Source organism: Schistosoma haematobium, chromosome ZW (genome assembly GCF_000699445.3).
Source record: "Schistosoma haematobium chromosome ZW, whole genome shotgun sequence".
Taxonomy (NCBI): domain Eukaryota; kingdom Metazoa; phylum Platyhelminthes; class Trematoda; order Strigeidida; family Schistosomatidae; genus Schistosoma; species Schistosoma haematobium.
This window is the reverse complement of record NC_067195.1, coordinates 6107318-6125206: the sequence shown is the minus strand read 5'-3', so window position 1 is coordinate 6125206 and position 17889 is coordinate 6107318. Positions and strand designations below refer to the sequence as shown.

The window sequence follows — 17889 nt, the reverse complement described above, 5'->3', positions numbered from 1 at the left end:
TGGTGGGTGATATGCATTTAATTTGTAATCCCCATATTTTACTAAGCCATTGTGTAATTTTGTATTAAACAGTAAATTGGTTTTCCCCACCTGAGTTCTCATTCGCTTGAATTGTACATTGTTTTAAGTTGTTGCAACATGAGAAATCAACAGGAAATAGAATTGTAGCCCAGTAGTAATAAATAATGCAAAAGATCAGTGGCAGCGTATAGCGAAAGGCCTTGGGACACTATTAATTTGTTCTATTAGCATGAAAAGCTGTCGCAACTGCTCCACGACAGATTTCAATGACTTTCTACATTTATTATTCAGTCATATTAAAAATGCGTAAGATAGAATCGCATCCATGCTTCTCCAATCCATACTTGATAACTTGTGATCAAATATAGTGAAAAATACTTACCACTATTGATTATATTTAGGGGATTGTGGGTCTATTTCTATATTCCATTAAGACTGTTCATTTGATGAAACATAGTGGACTCCAGTTGGTTGGACCATATTTGTCTTCGACGACAATAGTGTTATTGGTTGGACTGTGGTACAGACATATATGAAAGGAATAAAGTGTATGTATGCATTTCCTGTAATTTTCTCATTTTTGTATAAGCCAGCTCTATATTGAGTCAAAGCATCCTCAGTATTCCGTAATACACTCAGGATCTAAACCACGCGATAGTCGCACTATATCAGTTAGATTCTCCTTCGCTTCACTGGACATACTCATTAGATGATATGGTTGAGATAGCAAGGGGGCTATATCGTTAAGATATAGGGCTTAACACGAAGTTCATGTTGCAATACATCACAAAACAGGCTTTTAGAAAAATACCCATACGGGGACTGTTAATGTAAATCCACTGTCATAAATAATTGAGTTCTTATTTTGATGCACAGTAGTATACTGTATTTATGGTAAAATATCTCGTTGTAGAGGATATGTCGTTGGATTTCCCTATAATCAATACCTTTAAGTATAAAATTCAGATGGGAAAGGAAACTGAACACCCATGCAAATTACATGGTTCTTTCATCATCGGATTTATTTAAAAAAATTTAACTACACCTATGTAAGCTTTTATGCTTAGATTGTATATACCATGGGGATTAGTAGTTTGCGAGTTAACGCAACATGCCTTAGATCGACTACCGTTATGTAGATGAATCTAGAACTCTGTGCACCATCTCCTTTGTCTGCCTACTTTTAACTTAATGACTGTTAAAAGATGCGAATGTAGTGTCGGTTCCTATGTTAAGCCCAAATAACTTATTCTACCTTCTGGACAGGCCAATTTGTCCATTCCACTTGAGTCACGTTTCGACCTTGTTAATTATTCACTCATCGACCTTGACTGTTTTTATATAAGCGTGTGTGTGTGTGTGTGCACTTCTTATCTCACTCATCACATGTATGTAACTTATTTTCGTGTGACTATTAACGCTTGATTAGATGGTCTTGGCTCATACGCTTTCTCCACTGCGCATCATTTCGTTTCGCTCCCTTCTCTTCGCACTTGTGATTTTCTGTCCATTTCGATGAATGTACAAAATATGTATTCGAAATCCATTCCCGCATTTGACTTATTTTAATTCAGATATACCCACTAACACGATCTAAGTCGATAACTATATACGAGATAATCAGAATATATATATTATCAATAACAAACATACAATCTAACTGGAATCAGATCTTGGGCCACTAAATGAGAATATCAGATGAAATTCTAAAATATTCAATTGAACCTATAAAAAAATGTAGCCAATGATTATTCATATTCAAAATATCAACAGTTGACACGTTGAGTATTCAAGAAGAAACAATGAACTAGTGATCAGTTACAATGGTAAAAAAAAATAATTAAATGAAGAAACCTAAATATATGTATAAATTCTTTTTATTTTATACATGTAATCTTTAGAAATGGATAATGTATGGTTCTTTCGTAGTGTGGAAATAACAAAGAAGTACAATAGTAAATAAATCAACAGAGGGGTGTATTATTATTAATTATATTTTAACTAGACATATCTCGAAATGATGATAAAAGATTGGGTAAAAATCCTTTACGAGTAGATCCTCCCATGTCACAAAGTCGATTATTATTATTATTATTATGTGAATTAGGTGTTATTTCTGATGAATTCATATCTGTAGTTAAAGATGTGAAGTAATTTTTACGTGTTTCACTATTATTTTCAGAAGTATTATCCCAATCCGATAGAAACGATGAATAGATGTCGTCAGAAAGACTGAAAAGTAATCGTAGAACCTAAACACAATACATTTACATATAAAAAAAGTATGTAAATAATAATAATTATTATTTTCAATACTTCAAATAAACAAAAAGTGAAGTTTTGGAAAGACAAATTAAATATAATTCACAATATACAGTAATATTGTAATAAACAAAGACTTGGTGAGGACAAGCAATTTAATGTTTAGTGCAAAATTACACAGTAGCTTGGTAAAATATGAAAATTATACATGAAATAAATCATTTGCACATCTTCTATCATTTGTCCTTCGCTTGCTCAATTATTCCTCTAAGTCTGTTTTTATTTTCATTCCTTCTGGATTTCCTTTATGTTCTCTTCAATTCAAGCTTCCATCTACGATTACAGCTACATACTACTTATATCTGTCAGTATAAGTAGCATACACCAGGATGCAATATTTGATTATACTTTTCTTTAAAAGCTGAACACTATTAAATTCAACTAAACTTGTTCTAGTCTATACGAATAGATTTTTTGTGATAACCAAAGATTGGATGACATGATATATTAGATACTAGTAACATATTTTTGTAAAACAATCTGAATATACCATCAAAATCTTGATCATTTGTTGGATTCTCTATAAATCGCAAGAATTACTATTGATGCTATATTGAAGTTGAATTTTCTGAATTTATCAGGTTAATTAAATAATAAATTAACAATGAGAAATTATAACTCATTTGAACAATGTAACACTATGTATGGTTCTAATAACATACTTAAAGTGAGATATTTAATCAAATCTTAGAAATGATTAAATAACAAATTAATTAGTTCTCACGACGGGGGGTGTTGTTTAGGAAACCGAGAAGACGGCGCTTTAACCAGGCTGGTGGGCACGAAGGGTTCACTTAGAGGAGTTTGAAAACCCTGATTCCAAACCAATGGTGTACAAAGGCCACAGAATCTTGAGGTAACAAATGGCGTATAAACCTATTGTTGATCACCTGTTACCATGGGATTGTATCTCCTAACGCTGCATCACTGTTTTGTGGATTAAATTTCTAAATTAACGACTCGGGAAGTACCCCCCACGAAAACCACTTGCTTTGGTTTGGGCATCCAGGAAGTATCCTAACCCTCACGCAAGTCGAATGGCGAAGCGTGGCGCATATATATTTGGCGCCTCCTTGCACCAATGATTATGTGTTCAAATAAATAAATAACGCGATTATAAAAACGATAATTGATTTGCACTGATAAAATATCTTTCATTGGTTAACTTAATACTGTAATAAGGATTAGTTAAACTCAAAAATGAAACCGTCTAATCATCAATTCAATTGAATGCCTTGTGTAGAAATATAACACATTACAAAACCCTGAAGTAATTATTATTCTCAGAATGAGTTTTGTGGAGAGTTTTAGAAGTTTCACAGGTTGAAATCATGAGTCAGTTGAAGCTAGACCACCATTGAAAACCTGGAAGCACTGGACGGCCGTTTCGTCCTGGTATGGGGCTCCTCAGCAGTGCGCATCCATCTGCTGAGGAGTCCCATACCAGGACGAAACGGCCGTCCAGTGCTTCCAGGTTTTCAATGGTGGTCTAGCTTCAACTGACTCATGATTTCAACCTGTGTAATTATTATTCATTATTAATGCAGATGGATTAAATGTTAGGAAAAAAACCCAACAACTTCCTATTGTTAAATAAACCTACATCTTGTTGTGGTTTTGTTTCAGAGATAGCTTGCATAACTTGAGGCTCTGGACAAGAATAACCAACTAATGTTGGACCAAAAACTTTTGCCAAATTATCTTCACCCATTTGACATAGCGATGTTTTAGACACAGCCTATGAAACAAAAATGATTAAAGGAGTTTAAGTAAAATGATAAGAAACTTTTAGAAAATCAATTGAAAAGTTAAGAAAGACACTAATAATGAATTTTACCTTTAAGTGAAGCATAATGAATGACAAAGTATGTCGATTAGGTGTCGGTAAATTTTTCAAGACATTTAAAACACAATCATATGCTTTTGTAGGATTAGTTAGATACTGTTCACTAGCTCCGACAAAATTCGGTCTTTGAAGGTAAGTTACCAAAGGTTCTTCTAAACTTCTCAAAAACAACTTTAAACACCCACAGACTACATGAATATCTTCTATTAATGCCAAGCTTGGTGTACTTCGACTGCGTAGGAATTTTTCATATAAATCTAACATACAATAAAGCAGAAGGGAATATAAGAAACACTTTAGTAGTAAATAGAAGCCACTGGTAACATGTTCATTAGTTTGTAAACCATGTGTGAAACGTTAACTAAAGTGTATACATATATAACTATGATTCAAATTGTGTAACTTCATGTTACTAGAAACACAAACATATTTACATACTCGAGTCTAGATTAGTATAAGCTATCAACCATTCATGTACACGTGTAGTAAACACAAACACCAGTTGGGACAATCGAATGTATTTGACATTAAATTACAGAGCATCTCAATAAAATCTGAGAACCATATAGTAAATCGTTAATTTGCAAAATATCAATCCATCATATCAAACTTGACTGTTCCTGTTGCAAACATCGATCAATTGTCTCAGATTTCGTTGTTCATGTGTTTTCATACCAATCGCGTTCCGTTCCGGTTCTTTCCTCATCGATCTACTGAAATATATTCTATGCCTGACCACCGTTATTTACTACTTGTGTGGATATAAGTAACCCACACTACACACGTTTGGATAACAGACTAAGCGACCACCTTGTAATCACCCTTCTTAATTCTAGATAATATTGTACGTAAATACAGTTGAAATAGGTCGATGTTATCCGAACGTTAAATAAAAACTACTTATTCACATGAATATTGGATTAAGGTATTGGCTACAAAAAAAGTTCTCTAACACTGTAAGATAACTTGGGATATCTACAAAGCACTTATTAAAATGATATCATTTCCGTTTTGGAGCATAGCCATGAAAATTTTGATAATTGAATAAATTGCATACTACTAATCATTTGCCGTTAAAGTGAATAAATTTCTTCACTTCATTTATGTCGACTAGCTAACAACAATATGCGACATTCTATTTGATACGTTAGGCCAATCATACAGACCAAACGATGAGAGCACGCTATTTGTCAGGATTTGACTTTCTTTTCTAAGAGATAAAAATGTATGAGTTTACACATATATCTCTATTTTAGTATTCGTTTACTTCTCACTCACGATCTTATCACTCAAGTAGCTGGTTGAGCTTGATTATAAAAAGCTTCTATATCAGTATTAGAAACGGACGACAGCACAACATAACAGTTGCCGATGCCTTATTAACGATAATCGTGACTAATACAAGATCCAGACAAATTACATTCCAACAAATGAAACGCTTTTTATATGCTTCGAGTTATGCACTTGACTGAATCGAGAGACAACAACAAATCGACCATATAGATACCCATAATTTTGTAATAGACTGATGATAATTAATATAACCATTCCGTCAGCAAGAATGTTACGATAAATTATCTTTTAATCTATTCAACCGATAAATTCCAAATTCAAACATACCTCGAACTTGCTTTTCAGAACCAGAGACTCGATAGAGTCCAACAGTTTTCATACCACGAGCCATAACTTCATTCACACAATGTATTACCAGTGCAGGAACTCGTGGAAACTGATCAGATGGACATAATAAAGACAAGCTTATATTGCGCGATCTCATTCTATTGGCAAATGTCGGACTAGAAAGTAGTGGATCTCCGTAACCATGAGTTTGAGTTTGTGTTAATGGTGAAATAGGAATGTACGCAGAAATGTGATGGGGTGTTGGTAGATTGCGACCATTTGTTTGAGAAGTGAAATTTGCACGTGGTACACTCGGTGGTACACAAGTTTGAATAAGCTATACAAAATTTTCAGAAAACAGTTGGGAGAAAATAAATTCATATTCCAAAGAGAACTGATAATGTGTACAGTAAACATTTAAGGTTGAATTTCTGATTTAGCATCTACTCAGTCAGTCGGCTACAACATAGGACCAGGTACATATATGCATCGGTCCAAGTTGCCATACTTCATTAGCACAAAAAGATGAACACCAAATCCATAGAAGTAGTTAATTCAGTGGTGGTAATATATAAAAGAAAGATTGCATGTAAGGACATAGTACAGGAAGAAAGAATTAGTTCGTAGAAAGAAAGATATGAAGGAATTTTAATCTCATAGTTTAAAGGAAGACAAAGAGTGTATACACTGACGCCATTGTGATCGATTCTGAGCCATGTCACCCAGACCCCAACCAAGTAGTCTGCATCTACCAACATGGCTCAGATTAGGAGCTAGTGACTTCAAGCACTGATGCCACGTTTTGGTTTGGCCGCCCCTATCTTTCTTCCAACCATCCCCCACCAATGGTGTCAGCATTGCGCGTCGTAATAATCGGTGTTCAGGCATACGCAACACGTGGCTCCACCATCTTAGTCGATGAAGATTTACAACCTCATCAATTAATTAACCATAATTTCCTAATACCCTGCGTTTAACCTCACTATTACTTACCCGGTGATACCAGCAGATGCGAGCAATATTTCTGAGACATTTGTGATCAAATACTAGCAACTTACGAGTACCTTCTACCCTTAGTGGCCACGTTTCGCAGCCGTAAAGTAGAACAGAACGAACTGCTACGCAGTATACTCATCCTTTAATTAATAGACGGATATCTTGCCTTCGACATAGGTGGCGTAAGTTGGCAAAAGACAAACGAGCTTTTTGAATCCATATAGAGGTTCCGTCAGATACCAACCCATTAGCGCTGATCAGACGTCCAAGATAAGTGAAGTTGGCGACGCGTTCGACTACTTCACCTACTGTCCTTAGTACAGGTGTTGACGCAGGCCTGTCCTGAAGCAATAACTTGCATTTAGAGGGGGAGAAACGCATAACAAACATCCTGGCATTGTTACTCAGTGTTACCAAAAGACTGCATTTTATCAGTCTTCACTAAACAGGACTATGTCATCTGCGTATTCTAAGCCGACAAGTGGACCTCCTAATAGATCAATGCCCGAAACTTCAGTGGACGAGAACGTTAATTCCAGCGGTAGGTCTATGACCAAGTTAAACAAAAATGGAGATAGTGGACAGTCTTGACGGACACCACTTGAGGTAGTGTTTGAGTAAAGAGCCTTCACAAGGTTTATGTACTTATGAGGTACAGCTTTCAGTGACAGACACTGCTACAGAGTCAAATGCTGCTTGTAAGTCAAGAAAGACCACTCTTGTCGGACGCCGATAAGCATGTCTACTGATAAATTTCCAAGTTGCAACATAATAGGCTTAGAACAAATAACACGTTGATATCAAACATTAATATAAATTTAATATTCAGTAGTTAATTGAATGTTAATCCCAGTTTCATATGACTTCATAAGCAGACAACAGACTCAAAGCAAAACACTATATATGTATAAACCTATTAAACTATCATAATTTAAAAAACCAGCCTTCACAGAAGCGAACCAAATATTGATTTCTTCTGTTATTTTCATGTCATCATGCTAAGGTGGTATGGCAACTTAGAACAGCGCAAATCCATCCCAGGCTCTATTTTGATTATGTCCATCTGATCTGTCATTTCTGCCTAGCATCCTACACATAACCTCGACAGTGTTCACTCAATAATTCTAACATACACGAACTTGACTAACTCACTTCTTGTTAGCGGGATATAGACTGGAATAAAGCATGTTCGTTGCGGATTGTGTTGAGTTACTCTGAATGGCTATTTCTTAACTAATCAGCGCTAGCGGATACTTGGAGAAAACTAGAATCTTCTTATGCAAAAATTATAAATACACTAACGTTCTTCTTGCTGAGATTCCTACTTTCTTCCACTCTTACTATTTGGGAAATAAGTACGTTCCTATTCAACCATGTTCTCATTCGGCGACGTGTCGAGTGAAACAGAGTTCAAGAATACCAAGAAATAAGAGTACCTGGGTTGTAATAAGAGAAATCATAACACTACTTATCACTAATTTTATCATTGGCATAAAACAGTTCCTGTAGCGACATTTTGAGTTTAAGTAAGAAGAAATGCAGTCCGAACATACTTCCATTGTTACTTAAGATCCTCAAAAGACTCAACATTCCGTGCCCTTAACAAACAGAATCACATCATTTTCATATTTTAGTTTGGTAATTAAGTCTCCCGGTAAATGATCTTTCCCTGAAAAGTCAGACAATAGAGTGGCGTTATCTCTAACACAATGTGTTAGCGGGACATAGACCGGATTAAAGCATGCTCAATTCACGATTGCTTTGGTGCACGCTGATTGGCTAATCCCTATCCAATCAGCACTAGTCGATAGTTGGAGAATACTCTAGAATCTTCTCATGTAAAAAACTATAAATATACTGACGTTTTCTCTATTGTGCTTCTGACTTCCATCTAACCTTGTTATTTGGAATATAATCTCTTCCTGTTCAACCGTGTTTTGATTTGGGGACTTGTCGAGTGAATCGGTGTCCGAGAATACTAAGCAATAGGAATAGCTGGGTCATTACCGTAAGAAAAGAGCGATTTATAACACAATGCCTATGACGAAGTTAAATAAAAGTGGATAGAGTGGAGTAGCCCTGAAAAACACAAATTGATGTTGTCAATTCTGACGTCAGTTTGGCATAGGCTCTGGCCCAACCAGTAGTTTTCAAGTAAGGAGCTAAGTTTATTTTCTTTGCAGAAACACTGTTTTATTCAGAGGGAGCGTTAAATTAGACAAACGAGTCAATTTATACAAATTTTTTACCAGAAGAAATATAAAAAATTAGGCTATTACCATTTGTCGACACGCCGGATGTACTACAAGACGACAAACTAAGCATTTGTAAGAAGCTTTACCAAAAGTAATCCGGCGACCACATGCACTACACACTTCCATTCGTAATACAGTTCGTGAAACAAAATTGTGAGGACGATTTAAACGATTTATGGTTCCTAGTCTCTAAATATAAAAAAATTAAAAAACACATTAGCAATTCACCGTTTTAAATTGTAAATAACAGTTACACTCAAAATGAGGACATAAAATTTAAGTAAAACAGCCAGGTATTAGTTACTTATAATGCGAACCAAATTTTTATATATGTATACATATGTTGACTGATTCCTCGCATGATCAGATTAACATACAAATAAGCTTCCCGTAAAATATGCAACTTAACACATGTAAAATAATAATCTATACTTTCCTTACCTGTGCACTATTCTGTGGAGATTTTGAGGATAAACTTTCTCCTGAACGACGTACGATAAACTTTTGCACAGAAGCACATCGTAATTCTTGTTTTGTAGCAGAACGTCTGGCAGCACCAGTATGACTGACTGAACTGGCTCTACCCAATTTTTTCGATATGCGACCGCTTTAAAATTAAATCACACCCAGAGGTTAAAGGCAATAGAAAGTTAAGTATTAAACATAAATAAATCAAGATGTATGAGACTAAATAAAATTAATATTGAAATTTGATACTCATTGTAATAATAAATTCTATGATACTAACAATCGTTTTAGAACAGCATCTAGGCAGGAAAAGTTAAAAAAATTTCATATCAAGCTAACTGTTAGATAAAATGCAACAAAAAGCAATATAACTTGGTTGTTTAGACAAAGGTTAACGACTAAGGTCTAGATATTCCACAATAAATATACTTCGCTTTGAAATATTTTTAAAAAATGGATCGGTGAATAGTATTTCATTTATGAGAACTATATATTTAACTTAGCTACCCACTGATGACATTGATATCAAGCACTGACAGTTGCCGTATCACACTGAAATCACATTTATTTGGCAATATTTTTTTACTCCGTTTAATGTGGTTTGGTCAGATCTGAACCAAGCGCTGGTAAATTTGGCTGATGCTGAATGAAATTAAACTGATTCGGTACCACAGAACTACGTACAGATAGGAATTAGTGTAAGTATATATATTTGTACTACATCAGAAAAAAACAACCATGAAAGCAAACAAGGATATGAGTCGAGGGGAAAAGTGAGATATTCACCATTTAAAAAAAAAATCATTTGAATTACTGTTTTCTATTGCCTCGAGTAACATGATGAAAAAAGGCAAATAGGTAGTGTGTAAAACGTGGTGCAGAAATAGACTAACCACATTTAACAGAAAGTATGTTAAACAATTAAAGGAGCAGAAATTAGAGCCTAAACATTACTTCGAAAAATGTAAGTACAAAGTATGGTGAAAATTCGGATGATGTAATGAATGGATCTACACCGATTGAACTGATTTTTAGTTATGCTACTCAAGGTCTCCAATCACTGGTTTACAACATCATGAGGACACTGATCACGATACCTGAAACTCAATATACAGTCTGAATACCTGTAGTTATCACAGGTTGTGAAATTTAATTGGCAGGCAACTAAGCTATAAATTGAAATCAATCGTGCTTTCTAAATAGACGAAAAATACTGTTGAATATCATCCTAGTGAGATTTGTTTAGGAAAAACGAAGGGATTAATATGTCCAGATTTGGATTTTAATGCTAACTTAGCTGTTGGCCTAGACGAACCGGAAGAAAACTAGATTGGAAATACTAGATATCTGAAGGGAGGATTTTACTAAAATCAAGTTCCAATGCACCTTCCAGAATGGTTCCGTTCTAGGGACATCATCAAAGACTACAGTTGTCACTGCTTTTGGTTGAACCGCTCTCCTGGGGACGAGAGTAAGCTTCAGAAAATAATCTTCTTAAAACAGAACTTGAATAGTCAGTTCATTGATGCATTCTCACAACTTAGTTAAGAAAAAAGCCGTCAGTCACGTCAAGCTTAGCATTAAATCTAGGCATAAAAATTGATACTATATTGAAAACAGGTAATATCTAGGGGGCAGAAAAATCAGCGGATATAAAATAACCTTACCTATTACGGCCTTTTTTGACAACAGACTCTGAATCAACAGGTGTATTGACGTGTCCGATTGAAGAACCTACTGACCATTCATTACAAGACTGATTGATTTCATTCGTGGAAAGGTCAATCGCATCAAGATGACGTCTGGCGCTATCAACATCATTAACGAGCAGCACTTGTCTTATCATATTAATCTTGTGTTCAAGAGATTTCCTTGATCGTTCTATACGACGTCGTTTCTGAACTTCAGCTTCGAACATAGCCTGGGTATGGGCCTGGACAGTACAAGAAAATAACAATAAATTTACCTGTAAATTTGTCAATCGCTTAACTTCTGACTTTTGAACGCGCAGAACGGAATACAGTTTTATGAAAGTACTTTTCCACTTATTACGACAATTGTCCAAAACATCTAGTAGTTGGAGTATATTTTCATCTGACTTTACAGATCCTTTATATAACTATATTCATTTATACACAGTATCAATTAGTTTACCTTATCTGATCGGCACAGAATTTGATCAAATAACGTTTGGAAACTCGTTGATTTGTTTTTTCGCTTCACAAGCCTCCCGGTTGCCATCAGTTATTGTCAGATCTGTGGAAATAAATACAGGTACCTGAAAAATATTAATAAATGATATTAGCTAATAATACGTAAATGGAAATTTAAAAACGAAAGCCAAGGAACATAGTAAACCATGGATGGGTTAGTGTTTAAACCTCCTGACTTTCACTCGGAGTTGTGGGTCCAATCTTTCTTCTACGTACTTAGGTTTGAGCAGCTAGTGTTAACACGAAACATGGCTTAATATTGACTAAATAAACCTATACCTGGTCATTTTAAAATTCCTGTAGAATACTTAGGGGTAAAGAGCATTAGAGTGGACGATCGTTTATACCTGGTAACTGGGTTGCACTAAGTTTGAAATACTTGCCACAAAAAACTAGATTGCTAGAATTGACTAAACTATCTCGTATGATTAACCATATCAAAGGTGAATGTGGCAACTCTCTATTGAGTGATACCTATCCAAGGTAGACGAAATCTGCCTTGAAACTCGTCACACACTACAGTAATATCAAGACGGCACCTCTACACAAAAACCAGTGACCTGAGCTCGAAAACGGTGAAGAGATCTTGGTGGTCTTAAATATGTTCAAATTACGCCATCTTTATAATTAAAACCAACAATGTACTCTAGACGCTCTCTCCATTTAGTACAAACTCCGATATATCAGTGTCTTTATACAGATACGCCCCCGAATGTCATGGTACGCCAGACGGTGGGAAGAGCCCGCATACCCTCTCAAAATGCTCTCATATGGTTACGCGTATATAACTACTGTCAGGAAACCCTATTCACTGCTTTTTTGCAGAGAGGTCATTGTTTAGAAAGCTGAGAAGAAAATCGAATGTCCGGTGCGTAAACAGGATTGGTGAGTACAGAGAATCAACTTAGGGAAGTTGGGAAACCCTGATTTTCTGAACCTACGGAGCATACGGGCTCTAGAATCTTAAGGGAACAATTGGCGAATGGGCCTATTGTTGGTCATCCGCTACCATGGGACTGCATCTCCTAACGTTGTACCAGTGCCTTGTGGATAAGACCTGTGCCGAAGGCTCGGGTTGTGGCCCTCTAAGGAAACCACCTGTTTTAAGTTTAGGCATTCGGACAGCGTCCCAGCCCAAACACAAACTGACTGATTACTTTGTGTAGCACACATATTTCGGTACCTCTTTACACCAATATTTGTGTTTAAGTAAATAAATAAAATAAATCTTTATTGATAAAAGCCCTGGAAGAATTACTCACTGAATCGCTTCCCCTTAAAACTGTCCTCTTTTTGTCAATAAATGTAAATCAGTAACTGAGCACATGTTTATTAAATCGCACTTGAGTTACACCGCTTGCAAGCTTTAACAGTACTACCAAAGGTGGGTTGGAAATTGGCCTAAAACTCAACAATTAAGACCGAATCTTCTAGCCACCAAACCAGTGATGTATTTTCACAAAAAACTGTCCGATTTTTAGACGATCTAAGTGTGTGTTTTTTTTATTACAGGATGGTAGTGAAAATTCTAAGCTGTACAAAATGTGGATTCTTTGATATTGTCATCTACGGATTACAATGATGTCAGGTTATGGGTTGTACAAATTCAAGGAAAATAGGGGGGTTATTCGCGTAAAGGCTTTAATCTTTCATGTACACAATTTTATTTTTTGAAATTAGTCTAGGCAGTCGAGTAGTTCATTGACTCTCTACATAATAACTAATACAGTAACTCGTACTTAATTAGAGAGCCACGAGCAACAAACTGTCACAATAGCTTGTTGTATTGCTACATTTGGCTTACAGACTATCTTTATCTCAGATGAATGCAAATGTACTTAATACTGCTTAGATATATCAAAGCATATAAACACAGTATGACTAACATGGTTGTCAGTGCTTTAAAGTGTAAGTTAGGTGAGATACTCCGGAATAACTGTTTCTTTTGGATAGGAAGTATAAACCAGTACGATGGGAGATAAAGCATCCCTTGAAAACCATGATCGATTCTAGACACTAGTGCTAACTTAGAGAACACTTTTGGTGCGAGATACGGACATGAAACCAAACAATAAACACGGTTCTGAATGCATAAGAGCACGGTACCAAACCTGATAAAAAACAACTGATTCTTATTAAGACAGTTAGTTCAGATATTGCAGAAACTTATGTTGGTAGTTTATCCAACAAAACGTTTATTTGGTCCAATGTCAACAATTTCTGCCGACTTGATTAAAAACAAGTGAATCTGTGTTAGTAATATACACGACTTAGGCTATTTACATGTACTATAGAAAAGTAAACAAACTTTAAGAAGCAAAAATCATCACGAACCACAAACTACGTGCAACGCGCCACCCTGAACGATTTTGGTTTTTCGAACAGCTTGTAACTGTAGTGACCGATTCTAACAAATACGCTGAACCCTATACGATGGGTTTCCATTCCAGATGTTCAGAGAATACATTATGAACGAAAAGTATAATCTGCTTATAAAACCATATTGAGTGAAACGAGGAGTTTCCGAAGTTACAAAATACGCAAGATTACTTTGTAGTGACTCACTTTTATCACGAGAACACGACTGGTTTAATGAGAACAATTATCATTATAACCAACTGTACCAGTGCTTGTTTTAACGCGCTTTTATTTAACTGTGATAATTACAGCCATTTTGTGCTTCTATTACCTTCCATCATTGTTCCGCGGTTTTTGGCTTTGTTCGCACGTGCACCACCTTCCTGCTTTCGCTTGTACCATTTCTTGACACGGTCTTGGTATTCGTTCGATACCACGAGATCGTCAACGAAATAAATCTGGTTACGTTCAACCTACGCCTTCTGATTTCTTTGGCACGTGTTTCTTGATAGCGGTGTTCATAGTCAATTGGGACTCGACGCCACGTTACAACTGCTGAGGCAAATTTTGGAACACGCTCCAACCTCTGGTCAAATCTTCCAAAGAAGCCGATTCGGTGAGTCTATAGTTCATCCATCCACGTCTGTCGTATATTTTCATATTATCTTTTAATATATAATACACTCGACATGACGGATAGCGACAAGAATAGTATTAATGTCACAGACTCAGACATACAGGCCATTCACTTTCGACCTGTATCATTCATTCCCCAGGACACAGAGGTCTGGTTTGCTGCATTAGAGTTTCAGTTTGAGACTCTTCGCATTACGAGCCAAAGGCAAAAGTACGCCTTCGCTCTCGAGTCACTATCCGGGGACCATTTAGTATCTGTACGTGAGGTTGTCCTCAATTCCAACGTGCCTAATGTTTACGATCGCCTCAAAGAGGCAATTATCCGACACTTCCTCCTATCGGGGGAGGAACGATTGAGGACATTGTTGGCACGTCACCCCCCGGGTGATGCTAAACCAAGCCACCACCTCACGCGCCTGCAATCTCTTGCAGGACCAACAGCATCTGACTCGGAAATAGTTAAGGAATTGTGGCTCGAGTCATTACCAGCTCACATCCAACTTACTGTGACGGCCCTGCTCGAGGACGCACCGCTTAACCACGTAGCCCTCATAGCAGACAAAATTTTAGCGAGGACTAGTAACAGAGACAGCTATGTAGTTGCTTCAACGGCACGTCCTTAAGTAGACATGGAAGCCGGTCACTCCTCAGCTCATGGCGACAGGGACGGGTGTATTCACACACGTCTTAGTTTTTGAGACCGTTGTAACGTACCCAACCCTACGTCCCCCGAACTCGCTCAGGTTCCCACAGACCCGTCACCACTCGCCCAAAAAGGGCATCTTCCAAGCCACGCCGAAAGGCGGCTTCGGAAGCAAGCGAAAGTTGGTGCTGGTTCCATAGGTCCTTCGGGTCTGGCGCCCGCCATTGTCGAGCACCATACTTATACAAGGCGGGGAAACGCCAACACCGGCGTGTAAAAGCGGCCGTACTCTCCGGCCCTTCACCCCAGGTTGGTCGCTTATTCTATGTGCACGATTACCGCACAAACGCTAGGTTCCTAGTAGACACTGGAGCCCAAGTTTCTGTCGTACCACGAGGTAGCAGCAAGTCACAAGCCACAGTGCTTCGACTACGCGCTGCGAATGGCTCAGTCGTCCCTAACTACGGTACACGACCACTCGCGGTCAACCTGGGCAACCGATGACGGTATCTGTGGACGTTCATCATTGTTGATGTTCCCACAGCCATACTAGGTATCGATTTCCTACAGCACTATGAATTGCTTGTCGATTCACGTAGGTTGCAGCTAATCTATACTTCGTCGAACAGTAAATTCATTTGCTGCAAAGCCCAAATGAACGCATATCGAATCCTCGGCACCTTTTGTTCGCGTGACGATAAATTCCACGCTTTATTCGAGAAATTCCTCGTACTCACTTAACCACTCGGGGAGCTTCCATCGGTGACCAACCGTGTGGTACACCACATAGTCACCCGCGGACCGCCAGTCACGGCACGACCTCGCCGACTGGCACCGGACAACTTAGTTTTCGCTGAGCGTGAGTTTGACAATTTACTAGCTACTGGTATTATTCGTCCTTCTCACAGTCCATGGGCCTCTCCTATTCACATGGTGCGCAAAAAAGATGGGGTTAGTTGGAGACCATGCGGCGACTACCGAGCTCTAAACGTAGTTACGCGCTTTGATAGCCACCCCATCCCCCACATTCACGACATCACGGCATCGCTCAAAGGGCACGACTATCTTTTCTAAGATCGATCTGGTACGAGCACATCATCAGATCCCAGTCGCTCTTGAAGATATCGAAAAAACTGCTATCACAACTCCTTTCGGTTTGTTTGAGTTCCTACGAACGCCTTTTGGATTACGGAATGCTGCTCAAACTTTTCAAAGGTTTATCTTTAGCATTGTACGAGACCTAGATTTTGTTCACGTCTATATTGATGACCTGCTAATCGCATCATCAAACGTAGATGAACATTGTCAACATCTTACGCTATTATTCCAACGCCTTTCGGATAATGGAATAGTAGTTAACCCGGACAAGTGCGAGTTGGGTAAACGAGAAATAACATTTCTGGGTCACGTTATCAAGCAAGAGGGTATTCTACCTTGTGAGGACAAAGTGCAAGCAATAAAGGAGTACAACGAGCCGTCCTCACCCAAGGAACTGAAGGCTTTTCTCGGTTTGGTTAACTTCTACCGTCGTTTCATCCCACACGCGGCAGAACGGTTACGACCACTAACTGACTTACTTCGCGGCAACCCACGCAGATTAGAAATGAACGATTCTGCACGTATTGCATTTACAGAGATCAAAACAGCTCTTGCGCAAGCCACTCTTATCACCCATCCAGATCCATCAGCCACGCTTAGTATAGCGGTTGATGCATCCGATGTTGCTATTGGAGCAGTCATGCAACAAAACATCTCCGGCAGTTGGCAACCCCTCGAGTTTTTCTCACGACGCTTTACTCCCACGGAGACGAGATATAGCGCTTTTGGTCGCGAGCTGCTAGCAGCCTACTGCGCCATCAAACATTTCCGGCACGCAGTAGAAGGACGTCAATTCATCTTATTCACAGACCATAAGCCCTCAACGTATGCTTTGGATACCAAGTCTGACCGCTACTCACCACGAGAGTGCAGACATTTGGACTACATCTCCCAGTTCACGACGGACCTTCGTCACATCAAAGGCAATTCGAACTGTGTTGCCGATGCTCTATCACGAATCCAAACGAATGCAGTTACTCTGCCGGTGCTCGATTTTCCTGCTATGGCCGCCGCCTAAGCAAACGATCCCAGTTGTAAAAAAGCACTACACTCTACGTCCCTTCAGTATCAGGAAGTACCCCTAGCCACGACTTCTGGTACCATCCTATGTGATACTTCTACCGGTCTTCCTCGACCCATCGTACCCTCCGCTTATCGCCGTCTCGTATTCGATGCCCTGCATGGATTATCTCATCCAGGTATCGCAGCTACATTACGTCTCATCGCTGCACGATACGTCTGGCCGTCCATGAATAAAGATGTTCGTATGTGGGCGAAGCAATGCTTACAATGTCAACGATCGAAAGTGCACAGGCACGTAGCTGCCCTTCTTGGCACTTTCGCTACGCCTGATGCTCGCTTCGATCACGTTCACTTAGACATTGTAGGACCACTGCCACCATCGCATGTGTA

At 38.2% G+C, this 17889-nt stretch overlaps 1 protein-coding gene across 1 annotated transcript; it reads right to left on the bottom strand.

The window, feature by feature from the left end:
• Window positions 1-138: 138 nt before the first annotated feature.
• On the bottom strand, window positions 139-14127 carry RACGAP1 (Rac GTPase-activating protein 1). Its single transcript, XM_051210263.1, has 10 exons — window positions 14076-14127; window positions 11683-11806; window positions 11495-11647; window positions 11196-11461; window positions 9502-9667; window positions 9085-9249; window positions 5810-6146; window positions 4181-4446; window positions 3947-4081; window positions 139-2273 (listed from the first exon to the last, which is right to left on the bottom strand). The coding sequence occupies exons 2-10, from the start codon at window positions 11767-11769 to the stop codon at window positions 2019-2021; spliced, it is 1830 nt and encodes a 609-aa protein (XP_051070236.1). The 5' UTR covers window positions 11770-11806; window positions 14076-14127; the 3' UTR covers window positions 139-2018.
• Between the last annotated feature and the right edge of the window lie 3762 nt (window positions 14128-17889).

Excerpts from the sequence above, each read along its gene's own strand:
- RACGAP1 (XM_051210263.1), bottom strand. The coding sequence starts at position 11,769 with ATGGCAACCGGGAGGCTTGTGAAGCGAAAAAACAAATCAACGAGTTTC. Across the intron at positions 11,648-11,682 it reads TTCTGTGCCGATCAGATAAG|TTATATAAAGGATCTGTAAA; the intron begins GTAAACTAATTG and ends AAATGAATATAG. Across the intron at positions 2,274-3,946 it reads AAACAAAACCACAACAAGAT|GTTCTACGATTACTTTTCAG; the intron begins GTAGGTTTATTT and ends TATTGTGTTTAG.